Source organism: Daphnia pulicaria, chromosome 1 (genome assembly GCF_021234035.1).
Source record: "Daphnia pulicaria isolate SC F1-1A chromosome 1, SC_F0-13Bv2, whole genome shotgun sequence".
Taxonomy (NCBI): Eukaryota; Metazoa; Arthropoda; class Branchiopoda; order Diplostraca; family Daphniidae; genus Daphnia; species Daphnia pulicaria.
The window spans coordinates 43,386,705-43,407,368 of record NC_060913.1 but is presented as its reverse complement, the minus strand read 5'-3'; the positions used below and the strand labels follow the sequence as shown (position 1 = coordinate 43,407,368).

The following is a 20,664-nucleotide window of genomic DNA, read 5'->3' as shown; positions in this document are numbered from 1 at the left end:
TCATATGGTCGACGAGTTTGAAAGCCGGGGGTGTGCTTGTTTATGATACGTTTGATGGATTATTTTCACGATCAGTGAATTTCTAGTTTTTTTTTCTTTGAGCTGAAAATAATGGCAAATGCCCCAGTCATTGTCATTGAAGACAATCCATCAAATTTTTTGGAATATCGTTTACGAGGTCAACCTTCTGTCATTTCCTTTGAAGAGTTGAATTTGGGGCATTCTTCTCTTCGTAAAATTGCGGTATGAAGGGATTTCTAGTAACAAAATAACTGGCATTTAACTGTTTTACTATTTTTCGTATTGTTATAGCCTTACGCACTGAAGATCAGGCAAACTGCACTTATACCAACCCAACAGTTTTTCAGTTATGCTGCAGTTGTGGCAACTATCGATGAAACCAGTTTAGCTTGCATCATTTTTGACTTGGTGAATGCTGATGAAATAATTGCTTACGCCGGGCATTTCGTCATCCAAAAAAATTTCTTATTTGATCCTGTTTCAAGAGAACCAGTTATTTCAGATTTATCACTGCTGGACAGCAAAATATGTCAGTATTTTTTATTGGAATTTTTGTTGTTGATTATCACATTTAACTTGTTCTATTGTCATATTTCCAGATCAAAGTCACTTGACTCTTTTTTCTTCGGCAAATCCACATCTTCTGCAGTTTCAAGATTACTTTCTTCACATGTGTGAGCCTTACCAAGAGCTGGTAACAAAATCTCAGGATATGTTGATGTCTACATTACAGCAGCAAAACAATGTATAGTAGTTTACTGAATTCAAATAATACTGAAAGCTTTTTAATTTCAAAATTCACTTTTCAATTAGGTTGTTTCCATGCCAAATGAAAGCAATCGGGTTGTATATTTGCTGCGAGAACCACTGACAACAAGTTTCTACCATGAAACAGCATTGGTAACAGTTTATTTGTCATCTTTTTAAAGAATTATAACAAATTAGTTTACTAAGTTCATCTTATTAGCCAATCAGTAAAAAGAGCGTGAAGAGGATAACCCAAAAAATTCAGCCTATTGGATCAGTCAAAGTAGTCTACGGTGAACTGGGATCTTTCCATTCTCATTCTTACTGCCAACCCAAGGCCACTGAAGATGTAAGTTTTAATTCACTCCAATTTTTGTTGGCATTTATCTTCTTCATTTCAAAATTGTATCCCTGTTGGCAGGCTACCAATTTCAACGCAGTTGACGAAACCGATGGCAAAACCACTTATTACTCTGCATACGAAGAGCCAGGGCTCATGCCATTTTACTACACGAGTTACCTGCTAGGCAGCTTGCGAGATCGCCATGTTGTCGGTGTACTAGAAAAGGATAACTTCTTCATCATGGCCACCAAGCGAGTCTACAAAAGAAACTCGCCCGCAGTTCCAATCAGCCCCGAGAGTCTGGAGGGATCGGAAGTGGTCCAAAAGATCCACCTGCCTTCCACCCTGTCTCTATCTCAGGTGGTGACCATGTTGGAGCTGCGTCAAATCCTTCGCCACCCTTTCATGTTCCCTGAAGAAATTGAAGCCATCACAAAATCATTTGGATTCGACGGTAAAAATTGTCATTTCATTTCCATCGACACTCAAATGTTCAAGAACCTTTTTGTTTTAACATTTCCAGAGGGTTATTTTCCCACGCACACTTTCTCCCATCAGATTGGCCCTAAAACTTGGCTCATCGACATGCTGGACGTTCATTACACCGATTTGTTCCAGAATTCCGTCTGCGAGTACGGGGAAACTCCCATCGATTCCAACAAGCCTTCGCTATTCTGTTTAGACATTGCTCGGCTGTGGATTCACGAATTGCTGATGTTTATCCATGAAGACATACCACCAAATGATGACCGCGAGTTGAGTAATTCCTTCCGGATGACCATCGCCAAGTTTGTCCAGTCTTACCTGGCCAGCTTTGGACTGTCACCCGAATTTGCCATCACTTGCCATCACCTCGGACCGGACGGCATTCCGTCATCCGTCTGCCAGATGTCCGTCTCCGCAAAAGACATTGGCAAGCACATCCAAATGTACCACACGACTCCGCTGCTGGTGTGCGATCATTTCAGACCTTTTTCGCTTTCCTTCACGTCGAAATTCGTCTCGCTGACCAACCAGACGGACGTGTCGCCACTGGAGATCATCAAGTCTCCTCAATTTTTTGCCACTTTTTGGTCGTTGACGGACTACGATTTGTCAGTGCCACTTGCTGCGTACGTACGTAAAGGGCAACGCCTGAAGGTAGCCATTCAACAGACAAATGAAAATCGTGATCTGCCAGCCAGTAAACGGAAGAAAGAGTTGGATCGCTGTAAGGCTTCGATGGACAATCTTCTGGAAGAAGAAAAGGAACAGAAAGATCACAATGTACGTATCATGGCGCGATTAACTCAAGAAAAAGACAGCTGGTTTCTCGTGTCAGAATCCGGAGACCGGAAAGGGGTCGCCCAGTTTCTTCACCACTGCCTTTTTCCTCGCTGCGTTTTCTCCACGCCAGATGCCTTATTTTGCGCTCGCTTTGTACAGGTACGTGCGTGTAAGTAGCTCATCATGAAGATTTTCTCTGGCTAACTTGTTTTTTTTTTTTTTTTTTTGTTGTTTGTTTTTAGCTTATGCACAAATTGAAAACACCAAATTTTTCAACTCTTTATTGCTATGATCGCATCTTTTGTGTTATCACATCATTGACTATGTGTACGGAAAACGAGGCCAATCGTTATGGACGCTTTTTGTGTGCCATGCTCGAAACTGTAATGCATTGGCACTCAAACAAGAAAATATTTGACGAAGAGTGTGCCAATTATCCTGGATTCGTTATCAAATCTCGCGTCGGCAACCAGCCTCTGGAAAATCACGTTGATTTTGAAATCTATCGTCATGTTGTTTACAAGTGGCACCACGAGATTTCCAAAGCGCTAGTTGTATATCTTGAATCAAAAGACTATGTCCAGATTCGAAATGCACTGATTGTTGGAAATGGAACTCTTGTTGGCGGTGTCGGACCGTTCAACTTCCAAGATTGAGTAAAAGAGATGACACCTTTTTGATGTTGCTAGTTCGTCCTTATATTTCACACTGACGTATATACATAATGTTGGGATTTCGATAGCTAGTTTAGGGTTGAGTAGGTTAGGGAACAATAGATTGAGTGGGAAGAGAGGGTAAAATTGGGGCCCTCTGTTGAGGTCCCTACAAATTACACATAAATAACAATAGCAAAGTGTCGATCACTGTTGGGAGTCATTATATTCCCAACATACTCCCCGGCAGAGCCCGTTCAATTGGCTCGACATCCTGATCGACAAGATTATCCGTTGGATGGGAGAGCTGTGATGAATTGAGAATTTGAATGAAGATGGATGACCTGGATTACGAGGAGCTGTTTTGTCAACTGGCTCCGGATTCAGTTAAGTGTCCATTCCATTTGTTTCCGAGTGAGAGTTGGTTGACTCTCTTTGGAAGTTTGCCACCAGGATCCCATACCGATTGGTGTGTGCTGGAATTTTCTTTGATGGCTTTCAACACAAGAATAGTTTTTAGTTGGAGTGAAACGTGTTTGTTAGGTACCTGGGTAAACCATTTTGAGAACGACTGGTCGATGAAATCTTCTTTTTTGATTGTTGACCTTGTGATGCGTTGAGAAGCTGGTTTTACTGGCTCCAAGCGTTTCCGTTTCAGTGAATGTTGATGAGTAGAGAATTCCGGAAAGATGGTTGCTTGACTGCACGGCGATCTAAACTTCGGAACGACTTTTTGGTTACTTGCTGCGCTTGTTGAGTTGACAAATGCAGCGGCTTGTTGACGATCTTCTTTCAATGCTTCCAGCGATGCAGCTGGCCTTCCCGGGGGAAAAAAAGGAACGGAATCAGCCTCTTCTTTGGAGTCGGCTGGCGTAATCCTAATGCATGAATCTTTAGTAATTAGACAATGGAGACAAGGAGCTTCTGCTTGGTAAGACGGAGCTTCTTTCTGAGTAAGAGATTGAGGAGCTTCTGCCGGATTGGCTGGAGCTTTTTCAGAATCGAGAATACAAGGAGCTTCTGCCAGATTGGCTGGAGCTTTTTCTGAGTTGAGAAAAGAAGGAGCTTTTGCCGGAGTAGCTCGAGCTTCTTGAATAGTGAGAGAACAAGGAGCTTCTGCTGGTGTAGCTGGAGCTTCTTGAAAAATGAGAGAACAAGGAGCTTCTGCTTGATATGCTGGAGCTTCTTGCTGATTGAGTGTGCAAGCAGTTTTTTGGTTGCGAGAGGAGCTCGAGAGAATTTTGGGCTCCACTGCTTCCATACCATCTTCAATGGATACGACCGGAACATCTGAGATTGACAGTCCTTTCTTTGGTCGTTGTTGGACACTGGTTCTTCCAGCCTCTTCTTCCATTGGGATTTTTTCTGCTCCATCCAGTTCTGCTGTGTATTCTGATTTAAAAAAAAAAGAATTATTTTCTTTGATTTCATCCCTTTCAAACCTTTTGTTGTCTGGATATCCTTCTGGCCCATCCGGAAACTCCGAGAGTGAGTCGCCTTTTTTCGGTGGGTGGGGGAGACTGGTCGTTCCAGTCTCCGTTCCTTCCTTCTGGATATTTTCTTTTGACTGGTATGAAGGGAAGTTTGAAAAACAACAGCTTTCTGTCGTAGGTGACGACTTAACTGGTGGAATTGGGTCTGGAATAGACGCTGCTGCAAGTTGAGATGTAGTGAGGGTTGACTCGGATGGTTCTATTTCAAATTGAAGGTTTCGCAGAGCTGTGACATCCTTCAGATCAATCACTGGTTGTAGTGAGTTCAGATTTTGAAGGGCTGTTGACGATAGGTTGACAGCTCCTGGAGTGAATAAGGGCACTGAATAGATGGCTGTTATTCCCTGAATGGCTATGTCACGAATTAGTTGATCTTGATTGACTGTTGGGTTTGCTGCCTGGTTTGCCATCAGTTGTCTGGTTTCTAGAACTATTTTCTCGCATTTCACTCTGCGGACTCCGGTTCGAAGGACCATGTTGGAAATGGAACTCTTGTTGGCGGTGTCGGACCGTTCAACTTCCAAGATTGAGTAAAAGAGATGACACCTTTTTGATGTTGCTAGTTCGTCCTTATATTTCACACTGACGTATATACATAATGTTGGGATTTCGATAGCTAGTTTAGGGTTGAGTAGGTTAGGGAACAATAGATTGAGTGGGAAGAGAGGGTAAAATTGGGGCCCTCTGTTGAGGTCCCTACAAATTACACATAAATAACAATAGCAAAGTGTCGATCACTGTTGGGAGTCATTATATTCCCAACACTGATCATCCTAACACGCATCTTGCCATTCTTCCCCGTTATCACGCCTCATGTCGGGGTAATTAGTTGTTATTTCTTTGTTGAAACAAATTAATTAATTTTTATTTTATTTGTTTTACATTCTAACAGTTGATTGATCGAAGTGTCGAAGTAGTACACAGTGAGCAACGAGACATGCAACCGGATTTATCAACGTTGGCTATTTCATATAGTGGTCAATTAAAGAACAAAAAACCTCAATTCCTGAACATGAATTCCATCTGGTGACGAGGAAACCTGTAAGACAGAACATTCAACACGGAACTGGTGAGCTAGCTCAAACGCTCGTCCTCAAAATGCGCTCTCAGGTTAGTAGGGAAAAACGAGTGCTGCCGCGGTGGCCAATTTGTCGTTCCATATTTGTTGATTTCGGCGGCCATTTTTTTTTTCTTAAATAGGCCCGTAAATTTTTGCTGTATTTTCTTATTTATTATCAATATTTGAGCTTTTTAGTGGTGTTTTTCGTACTCAGCTTTCAAATTTACCCTATGTACATCTATTTCTAGTCATTTTGTCTTAATTTTTTTACCAGTTATCTTTCTCTCTCTTGCCTATAGGAACTGTCAAAATGGTAAATTCGTGATTTTAAGGTATATTTAGAACATTAAGTTACTCAGTTTATTACAGGTGATATTTCCTTCAGTAACCTGCTTTTTTCCCATCAAAACACCCCCATTTTCTTTGTAAAATATCAATTATGGGGTATGGCTTGGTAAGCTCGCTAAGTTGTTTCCTGCATTTTACATTCTGTCTATAGAAAGTTTGCAGCCATTCAATTTTATTAACTATTATTCTATTATTATTGATCCAGGGACCCTTTTTCTGAAGAAATTACCAGTATTATTGGTTATCAGTTGAATTTTCTTCATCGTAAACTATGAAGGCTGGAATAAGAACATGTAAGTTGTTTTTTTTTAATTGGACTTGCTTCCATTGTATTTCAATTAATTTAAATATGTTCTTTGATAGGTTCCTGTGTTAAACAACCTCATACAGGTTCAGATTCAATTATATATATTTAGTTTAGTTTTTCAAATTTTCCTTCGCTCTGAAGCATAGGGTAAAATGGAGTTTTGTTAATTTAAACTTAAATTTAAATTGTTTTGATTGGATCTCAATTAATTATTATGTTTTGTTTCATATTTTTCTTTGAAAACAGTCTAAATTTTGCAAATTCAATTTATTTGTAAAAACAATAAATTTTTAAAATTTGGATACTGTTTAGTACTTAAAAGCAGACGCATCTTTGTTTTCTTGTTTGCATTTTCCAGTCTTAAATAGGTCCGTATATTTTTACTGTATTTTCTTATTTGTTATCAATATTTGAGCATTTTAAAGGTTTAAATCCATTCTTAGCTTTTAATTTGACCCTACACACATCTTTTTCCAGTTATTTAGTGTTAATTTCGTTGCCAGTGTTCTTTCTCTCTCTGGTCTAGGAACTGTCAAAGTGGTAAATTGGCAATTTTAATGTATATTTATCATACAAAGTAACTTATTTTTTTACAAGTGAGATTTCCTTCAGAAATCTGCTTTTTTCCATCAAAATACTCCCATTTTCTTTGTAAAATATCAATGATGGGGCATGGCTAGGGTTAGTTCGTAAAGTCATTTCTTGCATTTTACATTCTGTATTTAGGAAGTTAACGGCCCTTTAATTGTATTAAACTTTATTCTTTTATTATTGATCTAGAGACCTTTCATCTGAAGAAATTGCCAGTATTTGTGATCTGCGGGTTTATCTTCATCAGAAGTTATCAATGCTGGAATGAAAACAGGTAACAAATTATATCATAATCCTAAGGAAATGAGTGCAGAAAATAGAAAGAACTTAGATAATGTTGCAGTCCAAACAGAATGTTTGGAATTTGGGAGTTTTTTTATACTGTTTACTACCTTTTATACCCTACTACCTTATTGTGTGTAATGCACTAATGCGTGCGTAAACCTTGACCACGCCCCCTTTAAAACGGGGGCTACTGTGATGCGATGAGCATTTACAAAGAAAAAATCTTTCTACTAATAAACGTTAAATAACTTTACAAATATATTGTAATATACAGTTTGATTGCCCTTTCGACGGATGCCGGACGAACGTCTTCGGATCGCGTAGAATTATTCCGACTACCTCTGCTTTATTAAATTATCGCCTACTTTGGATTGTGTAGCTTTTCCGGTTTTTTTTCTTTTTTTCGGTATGCGTTTTTTTATCTTTCTAATATTTCGGGCGATAATTTAGAAAAAAATCCAGCGAGGACACTCGTCGCGTAAGCATAAGCGCAAGGCACGCAAACACCTTTAACGAACAGGCTTTACTCGGGCTTTTCAGCAAGGCGCAAACATTGCAAGTCGTTATCGTATTTAATTAAAGAAAGGGACAGCCATGGATTCAAAAATAAAGCTTTGTTAGATCTTTTTTCATTGCAATATTCGTCAGCCGGATAATACAGTGTGCGTGAATTCGCCGTTGATTACAGATACGCGCGTACAAAATAGGCTTTTTCTGACTTCATATTTGGATTCAGCGTGAAAAGTTGGGTATGATATGTTATTTCTATTTATTTTGGCAGTAGCCTGCGGGAGTTAGTATTTTGCGAGCAAATTTTTTACGAAGAAAGTCCACCCTGTTACGATAAGCGATTTACGTCGTTTTTTTCCTTGAAAAAAAGGTGTCGTAAACCAATAACACCCGCAGGCTACCGCCAAAATTAATGAAAATAATACCGTATAACCAACTTTTCACGCTGAATATAAATATTAAGTCAGAATAAAAAGCCTAATTTGTACGCGCGTATCTGTAATCAACGGCAAATAAGTTTTCACTTTCACGCACACTTTATTATGCGGCTGACGAATAATGCAATGAAAAAGGATGTCACAAAGCTTTATTTTAGAATCTATTAATGTACCTTTATTCACTTACAAGCGGTTAACGAATTGAAATAAAAGCCTTGATCAGAATTAATAAGAATCAAGAATCCTCCCGCCCCCACACACATTTCTGGACCCAGTACCATAAGATTGATAGCTACGGATTGCCATTATACTACCAAAATTTGTTGGTACTTTCTTCCCGTTTATCGTCTGTCGATAATCGCCAAGAAACGATGCAAACGCAATTGCATAACCAATGAAATATTGAGTAATCATTTTGTTTAGAACTCTTCTTTTAATTTTTCATTGAAGCCCAAGCCATGACCGAAATTTAAATAACTACTAAGACCTTTGCACGTGATAAAAGTATAAAAAAACAATCCAGTGTGTCCCTGGTGTTTTCGTGCGCTAGATTTACGCTATTACTTTCTCATTTGGATTTATTTTTCTAAACTATCACCCAAGCTAAAACCGCATACGACAGCAACAGCATACAGCAAAGATGCGCTTTCGAAAGTAAGGCGGTCATTTTAAAAAAGCGGACAGGCAGGCGGGAAATTCCAAGTGAATGACTTATCTTCTTTTGACTATCATCTTTTGCATTATACATGATAAGAGATAATAATGTGGATGTCGGTACTGGAGCAGGTTGATTATGTGGAACCTTATCACGAATCCCGAATCCGCCACGAATAGATAAATACGCAATGTTTTTAACGCAATTTACAACATTCGCAACATTTTTACATTTTAATATAAAAGAAAAATATGAAATTAAAATGTATGCAAGAACAGTTGTAATAAGTTCTTATATAAATCACATACATACTACTATTTTAAACCAAATCAGTACAAAGAATACATGAAATCACTGGAAAAAGTTGTATTATAGGTGACCATTCTTTGATGTGTATTGGTAGCCTATGCTGCTGACAGCGTCAATTGTCCATTCCATTTACGGGCTGTTTATGATTGTAAAAAATTAAAATGTATTAATAAGATAGTATTTTAAACATCTGTGACCTCTCATACTTACAATACTGTGAATAAACTTTTGCTCAAGAGCTGTAAAATCCTTTGTATTCCTTGATTAGTTGTAAATCCAACAAGGCCTTGGTGTGGTCTTCATCGTAGGATTATTTCTCCTTCCTTGATTTGTCCTGTAAGAAAAAAGTATTAATGTAGCAATTTAAATACCAGGTAGTAAACAGTATAAAAAAACTCCCAAATTCCAAACATTCTGTTTGGACTGCAACATTATCTAAGTTCTTTCTATTTTCTGCACTCATTTCCTTAGGATTATGATATAATTTGTTACCTGTTTTCATTCCAGCATTGATAACTTCTGATGAAGATAAACCCGCAGATCACAAATACTGGCAATTTCTTCAGATGAAAGGTCTCTAGATCAATAATAAAAGAATAAAGTTTAATACAATTAAAGGGCCGTTAACTTCCTAAATACAGAATGTAAAATGCAAGAAATGACTTTACGAACTAACCCTAGCCATGCCCCATCATTGATATTTTACAAAGAAAATGGGAGTATTTTGATGGAAAAAAGCAGATTTCTGAAGGAAATCTCACTTGTAAAAAAATAAGTTACTTTGTATGATAAATATACATTAAAATTGCCAATTTACCACTTTGACAGTTCCTAGACCAGAGAGAGAAAGAACACTGGCAACGAAATTAACACTAAATAACTGGAAAAAGATGTGTGTAGGGTCAAATTAAAAGCTAAGAATGGATTTAAACCTTTAAAATGCTCAAATATTGATAACAAATAAGAAAATACAGTAAAAATATACGGACCTATTTAAGACTGGAAAATGCAAACAAGAAAACAAAGATGCGTCTGCTTTTAAGTACTAAACAGTATCCAAATTTTAAAAATTTATTGTTTTTACAAATAAATTGAATTTGCAAAATTTAGACTGTTTTCAAAGAAAAATATGAAACAAAACATAATAATTAATTGAGATCCAATCAAAACAATTTAAATTTAAGTTTAAATTAACAAAACTCCATTTTACCCTATGCTTCAGAGCGAAGGAAAATTTGAAAAACTAAACTAAATATATATAATTGAATCTGAACCTGTATGAGGTTGTTTAACACAGGAACCTATCAAAGAACATATTTAAATTAATTGAAATACAATGGAAGCAAGTCCAATTTAAAAAAACAACTTACATGTTCTTATTCCAGCCTTCATAGTTTACGATGAAGAAAATTCAACTGATAACCAATAATACTGGTAATTTCTTCAGAAAAAGGGTCCCTGGATCAATAATAATAGAATAATAGTTAATAAAATTGAATGGCTGCAAACTTTCTATAGACAGAATGTAAAATGCAGGAAACAACTTAGCGAGCTTACCAAGCCATACCCCATAATTGATATTTTACAAAGAAAATGGGGGTGTTTTGATGGGAAAAAAGCAGGTTACTGAAGGAAATATCACCTGTAATAAACTGAGTAACTTAATGTTCTAAATATACCTTAAAATCACGAATTTACCATTTTGACAGTTCCTATAGGCAAGAGAGAGAAAGATAACTGGTAAAAAAATTAAGACAAAATGACTAGAAATAGATGTACATAGGGTAAATTTGAAAGCTGAGTACGAAAAACACCACTAAAAAGCTCAAATATTGATAATAAATAAGAAAATACAGCAAAAATTTACGGGCCTATTTAAGAAAAAAAAAATGGCCGCCGAAATCAACAAATATGGAACGACAAATTGGCCACCGCGGCAGCACTCGTTTTTCCCTACTAACCTGAGAGCGCATTTTGAGGACGAGCGTTTGAGCTAGCTCACCAGTTCCGTGTTGAGAACATTGTCTTCATTGTTTCATTGATAAAACTCGGATATTTATTTTTTTATTTTTAGGTAACTAAAACAGCTCCTCGTGACAGAGAAGACCGCAAGGAACGACGTAATATCCAAGAAACCGAGGAAGAACCTCGTGAAAGGAAAGGCGAGCGTAAAAGGGTAGACAAAGTTGTTGCATTTCTTCATATTTGTTGCTTTTCAATTCTGAAGCTCTTGCTTGTTTGTTGAAGGATCGGCTGCCAGAGGATGTTTGATGGATGTCGAACGTCGAAAGGAGTATGAACGAGAAAAAGGTAACTTTTCTTATGAAAAACTACAGTGAACTGTTACCAATTTCTTAGTTAATTTAACAGTATGATCCCCCAAGGCATGGAAACGGAAGTCCCTCTGATGGAAACGCTGATAGACGAGGACACAACAGATTATTATTATAAAAAAAAATTGTAAATCTTTCTAATTAAATATTACCTTTTTCCTTTTGTATAGCTCTCTCGCTCTCGTAGCTTACCTCTTTCACGAGAAGCATCGGATCGCTCATTTCACCCGCGCAGATAGAACAGAACGAGCTCCTTATTAGATTATTATTATCCTTATTATTATTATTAGATTATATTCCTTCAATTATTAAAATAAAATTTGATTAACCTTAATTTAGCATAACCTAACCCAACTTGCTTTTCTCACTTAAAATTTATAAAAATTTAAATTCTACGGTTTTTATTTTTAGAGAACTGGATGTTTCATTCTGCTCTAAAAAAGTTACAGATGTTGGATTAGCATCATTGTGTGTCAGTGTTGATCATTTGGGAAACAACAATGAATTACTTGGTCTATGCAAATCAATTGTTAAGTTATGGACCAATAGAACCCAAGTAACCAATAGGGGCATTCAAGTAGCCATTGAAAATTTGCCTGCATTGGAATACTGTGATATTGCCTCAATTCAAATCTTGGCAGAGATGCATCAACGGGACTTCCGGAGCAAAGAGCAGCTAGAAATTCCCAAGTATTCCTTCGTTGATTTGAAACTCAAGAAAAAGTACTCTTCACCTTACACTTGGGGTTAACTCAAGATGGTGTTGTCTCTTTGTCCGTCCCTGTTAAAAGTGCACATGACTACGATAGCTGAATTGAGGAACGCAGATCTTTTATCCCTTATTTCTGTTGAAAGACTATGTGAGCAAAATACGGGGGTGTACGGATATTTTTTCGAGTTGACTACCCCTCGGGTTCCTTGGTGCACCCGCAACCAAGAACCATTTCCATTTGAAACATTTTTTTAATCAATCAGTTTGACCAAGTCGACCATCCGAAAAATCAATAACTCTTACTTTTGAGCGGTCAGTCGGGTGGTACTCAATGATTCCATTTGCTTCCAATGTTGCCAAGTAATAAGGCCAAGTGTTTGGTACTTCAACGTACGCATCTCGTTCTCCGTCTAAAAGGCGTTTAGTCAAGTTCTATAAGAAATAAAATATAGCGTGTACGTCAACTAAGAATTCAAGTAATGTAGATAGATAAAGAACCCAGGTAGCACACAGAGCTGTTACAGATTCCTGTAACCGATCTGTTTCACATACTTGTGAAACAGATCCGTATCAGGCTTGTTACATCTCTGTTTTACATGAAATTTGTCTGAAATTTCTCTGTTTTACAGGATTTGGTAAACGTTTGTTTCACAGATCTGGAACAGATCTGTTATCTTTCTGTAATACATAAATCTGGTTTTTAACTGTACTACAGACCTGTTACAGATCTGTTTTTTACTTGAGAAAATTGTTTCTGATTTAGCTCTGTTTCCCATGTTTGTCACTTGTCTGTTTGTACTCTGTAGAAAGACATTCTGTTTTTCTTCTGTATTACAAGTATGTCACATGCATGTTTTTACTCTGTATTACCGAGTACAATATGTTTCTGTTCTGTGTCTGTACTCCAGGTCTGGTACGGGTATGTATTTCCCTTGTAAGACATAAGTCAGTAATCATCTGTTCTGAGTCTGTACCCCAGGTATGGTACAGGTCTGTATTTTCTATGTAAGACTGAGTTCAATGATTATCCGTTCTGTGTTTGTACCCCAGGTATGGTACAGGTCTGTATTTTCTATGTAAAACTTAGTTCAGTGATTATCTGTTCTGTGTTTGTGCCCCAGGTATGTACGGGTCTGTATTTCCCTTGTAACACCTATAAGTCAGTAATAATCTTATCTGTGTCTGTATCCCAAGTATGGTTCATGTTTGGATTCCCAATGGAAAACTGAATTAAACGTTTTCTTATATGTGTATTATCACTGCAATACCATGCAGTAAGAAGTTACACTCTAATAGTCAATGCAGGGCTAATGGCTATGAGTTTAGTTCAGTAGGCCTACTCGAGCAACAACAATAGTTGTTTATCCACCGGACGGAGAAGTATCACCTAAATAGGTATAATAAAGACTTATAATTGGTGTGGGGCCAATCTTGGTCTTGTTACTATCGGAAGAGACCAGTGGTAGTCATATGTAGCAATCAGTGTCGTGAGAGAGACATGTCAGACTGTTTGTTGAATGTACAAGTGTACAACTGTGAAATATACATCATTATGAAATATATCTACTATTAAATATCGATTGACGGTATAGTGGCAAGCGTACTGGCTTGGGAACTCAGAGGTTAATGGTTCGATACCAGACGGAGGCAAATCTTTTTTTTCTTGAAAATCTGTTTTTGGTCTGTAAATGGTGATCCCGTTTTACGGATCTGTCACAGACCTGTATGACAGTCTGTAAAAGTGTTTCACTCCAAACAATTTACAGACTCTCAAAAACAGATCTGTAACAGACCTGAAACAGAGTCTGTGTGCTACCTGGGAAGAGGAAACTTACTTTCAAAAGAGAGTAAACTCCATCAAATCCAGAGATTTCTGGCTCAGGAAAATATTTTTGAATTGTGTTTTTCTATGAAAGTGAATGACTGGTTAGTTTTACAGTGTGCTAAGTTACTAATTAAAGTCAATTGTACCAAATTATTCTTCATTTCCCCACACTGTCTTTTCGCGTTTACCAATTTTTCTTTCAGTTCTGAAACCCTCTCTTCCTCAAGTTCTTCTTCTTTATTTTCAAGACTCCTTTTCTCCTTTAAGTACACCTTTAATAATTGTTTGTTTTCATTTAAACAATTCACAGCTCTGAATACAAAGTCATTAGCAAATCAGAATGAAATTTAAGGGAATTTACAGGAGTTGTTACCTCTCTGTCTCTGCCCTTAGTGAGCCCCTGCTTTAGTTTTTCTTCCACTAATAGATTTTGGATTTATGTTTTTGAACGTGATTGCCACAATCTAGCTAATTTAATCAAAAGAATCTTATTGTCTGGAACTATGCAGAAACAACAAAAAATTAGTATTTTGTAAAACCACCATCATAAACTTTAAAGTGTGTAATTTACAATTGGGCTGGCAATCAGACACTTTAAGTCCTTCTTGCATGGAAGCTAGACCCTGCTTCCTTGTTTCGAATGCTGCAATAGGACCAGCTTGTTGAATTTGTAAATTACTGATTGTCGAGCTAGGCTTCTTAGATTTCAATTCAATTTCTTTCTGTATGGCATCCAATCGAATCTGGTTTTTGGCGAGAGTTTCTCTCAGCTTCGAACAGGCTTCGCGCAGATCATCACTTTGTATTGCCATGTCCAATCAATGCACAAAACTAAACTTTTCCACTGTAATAGGATGTTATTTAAACATGGTGTATCAATCTAAATATATTGGAAATATTGTTTTTATTTGTTACCAGTATTTAAAACGAAGTTAACACTCAAAATCCGAGAGAAAGGAAGCGATATACAAATCGTATGGCTGTGTATGTGTTCTAAATGTTCTCTACAGTCCAAAACGTAGTGACGCGCCGGTGGTTTTTTTTTTATACGGGGTGTTTGCGGACGTTTCAGAATGTCTTAATTATGATTGGCTTAAAGCCACTTATGCCCATGGCGGCGAGAAGGCAGGGTTTCAGAAATGAATATAATTAATGAAGTATGTAATGATAATTAAAGTCAGTGAAGTTGATGAAATTATTATTTCATTATTATTTCATTGCTGAAACGCTAACATCTATTACCTAGCCAATCGTTACGTTAAAAGACAACATCTTTTTGCTTGTGAAATTTCAGTCTATTAAAATGACCGTTAGATGGGTCTCTCCGATGAAAACAAAGACGTAAACAAAACGATTCGGGCTGTCTATTTTTTTTTAAATAACGCAGTAATTTTGAATTAGTATGTTGATAAGAATAACTAGATCATTTATGCAAATCACCAAAATGCTTAGCAACGCGGTTGCTGCAGTGAAAGTGTTTTCCTAACCTTTTGCCGTTCTAAATTTTGTCATCATTTTCCCATGCTGACATGCTGTTGAGTTTATTATTCGTCTTTCTCTCTTGTTATTATTATTATATTATACCTATTTTCTTATCCTTATTTTTTTCTTACAGGAGGCTATTAGCAGGTGGATGAACAGCATGTGCACCACTTATGCTTTAAAAGACTCAAGGGACACATAGATGTGTAATGTCGCCTCTATTCTTTGAAAAGAGCAGTTGATTTGGCACAGTAAATAAGGTGGAAACTTGGGAAGTTGTTTAACACAAGAGTTTATTACTTGTAGTTACAGTGCAGACAGTTAGGTAATTATTTTTGGGCCAATTAATAATAAAGCAGTTGACGCTGAGTGTTAATAGAGCACAGCGACTGTCCAAGTAAAAAAAAACGAAATGTAAAAGGAAATCTGACATGGTAATAATGTACTGGTATGATAAATCAAGTAGGTTAGCATTTTGTTCTTGGTTGAAGACAGTGCTTCCACATTTTGTTTCTGAGATACGCCGGGACGTTGCCAGAAAACCCTAATCTAGGTTTTTTTTCAAAGTAAAAAACCCCCAAAAAAACCCTGCTTTTTAAAATGAAAAAACCCCGAAAAACAATAGAATTTTGTTAAAAAACCCTGTAAAATTTTATATTTACATCCTTTGATCATTTCGGATTCGGAAGTTGATTAAATGGTAGCGACAAAAGACACCGTCCTTGCCAAAAATAAAAAATTCTGATTTTGTAAAAAAATGTGATGAAACTCCCATTTTTTTACAGAATTAGTTATTCTATCAATTTCGCTGAAAAAAATGGAAAAATGTTTGTAAAAAGGAAAGGTAATTCTCTGCCCGTCTTTGCCTTGAAACTGCCTTGAACCTTCACCTTCTTTCATGGGCATTAACCGCTCTTCCAACTAGGCTACCATTTCTAAAATTTCTAGGGATAAACAGAGCTAAAAAACGAGCCCAGAGTGGCCAGCAGAGTCAAACGAATAGGACCGAAAATTCTATTCGAATGGGGTTTTGCGCTATTGCACCGTCAGGCCGCTAGGGGCGCTCTGACGGCTGACGGTTGGGGGGTACCCCTCTCTACTCTCTACATCTGACGGCTGGAGCTACCCTAACCCTTTCTGACGGCTGGGTGTTCGGACACGGACCCTATCCCCCAGCTTTCATGGAACCTTTACAGACTCCAGTGCGGTACCTAGCGGTTGGCATAGCAAAATTATAAACTTCTACGTCAAGCAGCGCTGAAGCGACCGTTTTTTAAACAAATTTGATAATTTTGGAAAACCTGAAAAAAAACCCTGGATTTATAGAAAACCCTGTAAAGTCTTAAAACCCCTAAATGGGTCGAAAAACCCTAAAACAGGGTAAAAACCCTGAAAGTGGAAGCACTGGTTGAAGATAACTGACATCTTATTTCGTGCTTCAAATTAGAGCTTTTGTGGAAGGTTCTTTGAAAGAATTGTAAATTTTGTTTGATCAGACAGAGCAGATTGCATATTCTTAAAACCTGAAATGAAATCTTTGCAATGTGTTGATCTTTGGTCATTTCTTTTTCTCTTGTTTAGTGTATATTTATAATCATTATTGGTATCTTTTTTCGACATTTCAAAATGTTTATTAATGTTCTTTTTCCTTTGTAGGTGTTTATGGTCCAGTTTTGTGGTTACATTGGTTTTGCAGTCCTTTTCCAGTTGAGAGATGTGCTGAAATGGAGCTTGTGTAGACTTACAGTTCAACATCATACAGCATATATGCAGTGTTGAACAGTTGGGTAACATAGTCAATGTTGCCTGATTGCTGTCGGGCTTATTTTATCGGCTGCGTTTGGTCGATATGTCGTCTCTTGCTACCTGTAACCGCGTTGAGGTAATTCTTGATGTAGGCCTACAGTCGCATTCAATCATTGACTTTTAGTTAAAATCTCCCTTCTCATTTCAGTTCAATCATCAGCCGCCGTTCCATAGACTTGATCCATTGGTGGAACTGAGGAGAGGTTGCTGAAATTCAAGACTCGTCAAGAAATTATGTACAGTACCGACCAGAAGTTTGGAAACGCCCGAGAGAAGCTTATCTAGAAAGCTGATTTTCGTGGCGTTCCCAAAAATCCATTTTTTCACGGGGGACAACCAAATTTTTTTTGGAAGTAGCCATAATGGTCGGCTACTTCCTGAATTTTTTTCAGATTTTTATATCTAGGGGGAGGGCATCTACAAATGGATCTAAAAGTTTGGAAACATGCTGTAGGGGCTTATTAGAAATCGGCTACTTTGACGGTCTCTAAATAGGGGACAAATACACTTACAACGACGCGAAAAGTTGTGAAAAGAAGAGCTTCGTAAGCTCTACAACACGCGTCATGGTTTGAATTTTTCAAAACACATGTAGTATAACTAGTTTTTAATTCAAAACGGGATTTATTATTTTATCCCTTTATTCCCCTATTTCCCAACCAAACAGTGTTGCCGCTTTTTCCCTATTGTCGTGTTATCCGAGGGAGGGAAATATAGCCTGAATTTATTCAAGTGCCACAATTGAATATAGCCTGAATTTATTCAGGAAATATAGCCTGAATTTATTCAAGTGCCAAAATTGAATATAGCCTGAATTTGGAAACACTGTTTGGTTGGGAAATAGGGGAATAAAGGGATAAAATAATAAATCCCGTTTTGAATTAAAAACTAGTTATACTACATGTGTTTTGAAAAATTCAAACCATGACGCGTGTTGTAGAGCTTACGAAGCTCTTCTTTTCACAACTTTTCGCGTCGTTGTAAGTGTATTTGTCCCCTATTTAGAGACCGTCAAAGTAGCCGATTTCTAATAAGCCCCTACAGCATGTTTCCAAACTTTTAGATCCATTTGTAGATGCCCTCCCCCTAGATATAAAAATCTGAAAAAAATTCAGGAAGTAGCCGACCATTATGGCTACTTCCAAAAAAAATTTGGTTGTCCCCCGTGAAAAAATGGATTTTTGGGAACGCCACGAAAATCAGCTTTCTAGATAAGCTTCTCTCGGGCGTTTCCAAACTTCTGGTAGGTACTGTAGATGTAGACAAATTACAAGTGCATAACTGGGCTCCCTTCTTTTCTGTGGCCCCGTTTCCCTAACTAACCACTAACCAACGCCCGCCGGTGGTCACTCACTCGCTGTGAAACCAGGAGGAGGGGAGGGCTCTGGTCGATCGGGGACTTGGAAGGCGCATGATCCGATGAAAACTTTTGGAGCGTCATGAGCCTAACCCGGAAGCCTAGTATGACTACATCTCCTCGGAAAAACTTGCCTCGTACTTCTCTCTTCTTCTCGGTCCAGATACTATCTCTGGGGGCCGTTTCAGTTCTAAGTACCTATCAAACAGTTAATGGTCGTCAAGTTGGTCTTAAACATACGTTAATTCAGAATCTCTAGACCCTTAAAATAAAATGCTCAAACAAAGCCAACGGACATTCTTTCTGATAACCCAGATGGATCTCTAGAGTCGGGATCTTTTTATTTTTCTAGTACACTAGTAGGCTTTCTTTTTCTCCGAATATGCAATACCACACATGTCCACACAATCGACAGCGGCGTCTTCACTTTCTGACTCCTACAAAGTCAAGTCAAGTGGGAGGGAGAGAGACAAAAAGACATGGTAAGTGGCTGTTTTCCTTCAATTCCTTTGGCTGCTGAGCATACACATTGGAAAAAGGTAACTGAAATAATTGAGACAAAATTACAAACCCGATTTAAAAAAAAGATGCAATTTTTATATTTCACAATCTGCCATCATTCGTTAATACACGTTTTAAAGTGACCACTCCAGGATAAAAATACGCAGTCAAACAGGAATAAACTTACTGCCGCATCACATAAATATACTAAACTTTTATTAAAAGAAGGTTGAATATGAGCGACATTCACTTGTTAAATAATTTCACTTTAAGGACGGTAGGTTTCTGTTCGTCGGCATCGTCATCGTCCATGTCTTCACCATCTTCTTCGGCCGAACTCGCGACATTAGCCTGTGAGCAATGAAACAAATTATTATAATTCAGCCAAAAAATGGAGTTAAACTTAATTTCACTCACGTAAGATACGACACCAGAGACCCAGGGTGGTGGGGGTTGATCGGGGCACCTTCTCAAAGCAAATTTGTAAACTTTAAACCCAGATTTCCCTACGCATTGCCAATATTTTTCAACAGTGTATACTAGACCTAAATAAACCAATGAATAAATTTAAAATTTCGAACAATTATTAAAGTCAATTAAATTATTACCATCGTATCTGTATCCGTATTGCGGCCGTATTGCATCCGATTTAATGGCAACTTTAATCGGATTATGTGCATTTGGTGTGGGAATTTCTGGCATCAAAATTCACCTCGACAAAGTAAAACAAAACAAGTTATTTACTGACACTAAGTATTCGGCAGTTTGCCACTATAAAACTTGAATCATTCAAGAGAAAGGTGAAAAAGAAGTTGAAAAAGAAACTTGAGAAAATGTTGAATGGAGATCCGAGCAGAATCGATCCGGAAGTGCCGTTGGAATATCAAACGGAGTTCCTGCCATACGATAGGAAATGGAAGTTTCCAAGAAAACGGCTGAGACTCGGTTCGATCTTTTCCAATATTTAATTCATTACAAAATAAGGGTAGAAATAACGATAACTACATATTAAATTTAAAGGTCAAGGATCTGGTTGTTTCGGTCGAGTTGTGAAAGGGGAAGTCGTAGGCATCAAAGACTCGGATGAAACAGTGACCACAGTGGCCGTTAAAATGACTATAAACTAACGGCCAAGTCTCACAACGCACGAGACGTTCTTATAAGGGAATTAAAAATGATGATTCATTGGTGGGAGCACTTGAATATCGTGAATTTAATGGGGGCCTGCACAAATACCAACATCAAAGGTAAAATAACGGACGGAATGAAAGAGACAAATCAAAAATGTAATTTTGTTCGTTCAATTTTAGAAGAAATTCTGGTCATCATTGAATTCTGTAAATTTGGCGATTTAAAATCGTATTTAATCAAACACCGGGATCAATTCATTAACGAGTTGAACGCGTTGGGTAATATGCCACCCACGAACGAAACGGCAGCAAATGATTTTACACAACATATCCATCGGTCGCAATGAAACTGGTCAACGAAATTTCGGAATTGCAAAGTGAGTTTACGCAAACAATTTTGTTTTAAAGGGGAAAAAACTAATGATTTAACCTAATTTAATAAGCTCACAAGCCATCACATGTGAAAGAAATGCCCGAACGAGATCAGACATAC

At 37.6% G+C, this 20,664-nt stretch overlaps 2 protein-coding genes and 4 long non-coding RNA genes across 12 annotated transcripts; 3 read left to right on the top strand and 3 right to left on the bottom strand.

The window, feature by feature from the left end:
* On the top strand, positions 1-3,033 carry LOC124325058. Its single transcript, XM_046784403.1, has 8 exons — positions 1-243; positions 313-550; positions 621-766; positions 835-921; positions 989-1,117; positions 1,190-1,565; positions 1,635-2,536; positions 2,620-3,033. Exons 1-8 carry the CDS (start codon positions 112-114, stop codon positions 3,031-3,033), a joined length of 2,424 nt encoding a protein of 807 aa, XP_046640359.1. The 5' UTR covers positions 1-111.
* Positions 3,034-5,285: 2,252 nt separating this feature from the next.
* LOC124320870 lies at positions 5,286-11,689 on the top strand. 4 transcript variants are annotated; one of them, XR_006914063.1, is made up of 5 exons: positions 5,286-5,344; positions 5,416-5,564; positions 11,100-11,201; positions 11,273-11,335; positions 11,529-11,689. It is a non-coding gene; the product is annotated as an uncharacterized LOC124320870 (long non-coding RNA). The 4 variants fall into 4 exon arrangements; XR_006914060.1 differs by having other exon boundaries at positions 11,396-11,689; XR_006914062.1 differs by having other exon boundaries at positions 11,384-11,689.
* Positions 8,982-10,910, bottom strand: LOC124320869. 3 transcript variants are annotated; one of them, XR_006914059.1, is made up of 7 exons: positions 10,724-10,910; positions 10,583-10,667; positions 10,396-10,483; positions 10,300-10,326; positions 9,518-9,602; positions 9,236-9,359; positions 8,982-9,161 (listed from the first exon to the last, which is right to left on the bottom strand). It is a non-coding gene; the product is annotated as an uncharacterized LOC124320869 (long non-coding RNA). The 3 variants fall into 3 exon arrangements; XR_006914058.1 differs by lacking the exons at positions 10,300-10,326; positions 10,396-10,483; positions 10,583-10,667; positions 10,724-10,910 and adding an exon at positions 10,015-10,068; XR_006914057.1 differs by lacking the exons at positions 10,300-10,326; positions 10,396-10,483; positions 10,583-10,667; positions 10,724-10,910 and adding an exon at positions 9,843-10,007.
* Positions 11,690-14,300: 2,611 nt separating the features above from the next.
* LOC124320868 lies at positions 14,301-14,933 on the bottom strand. The gene is made up of 3 exons (XR_006914056.1): positions 14,811-14,933; positions 14,467-14,739; positions 14,301-14,396 (listed from the first exon to the last, which is right to left on the bottom strand). It is a non-coding gene; the product is annotated as an uncharacterized LOC124320868 (long non-coding RNA).
* A 310-nt stretch (positions 14,934-15,243) lies between these two features.
* On the top strand, positions 15,244-17,416 carry LOC124320872. 2 transcript variants are annotated; one of them, XR_006914066.1, is made up of 4 exons: positions 15,244-15,429; positions 15,511-15,811; positions 17,034-17,259; positions 17,332-17,416. It is a non-coding gene; the product is annotated as an uncharacterized LOC124320872 (long non-coding RNA). The 2 variants fall into 2 exon arrangements; XR_006914065.1 differs by having other exon boundaries at positions 15,244-15,434.
* Positions 17,417-19,118: 1,702 nt separating this feature from the next.
* On the bottom strand, positions 19,119-19,842 carry LOC124320865 (histone-lysine N-methyltransferase, H3 lysine-9 specific SUVH6-like). The gene is made up of 3 exons (XM_046783774.1): positions 19,650-19,842; positions 19,459-19,586; positions 19,119-19,392 (listed from the first exon to the last, which is right to left on the bottom strand). The coding sequence occupies exons 1-3, from the start codon at positions 19,741-19,743 to the stop codon at positions 19,288-19,290; spliced, it is 327 nt and encodes a 108-aa protein (XP_046639730.1). The 5' UTR covers positions 19,744-19,842; the 3' UTR covers positions 19,119-19,287.
* Positions 19,843-20,664: the final 822 nt, after the last annotated feature.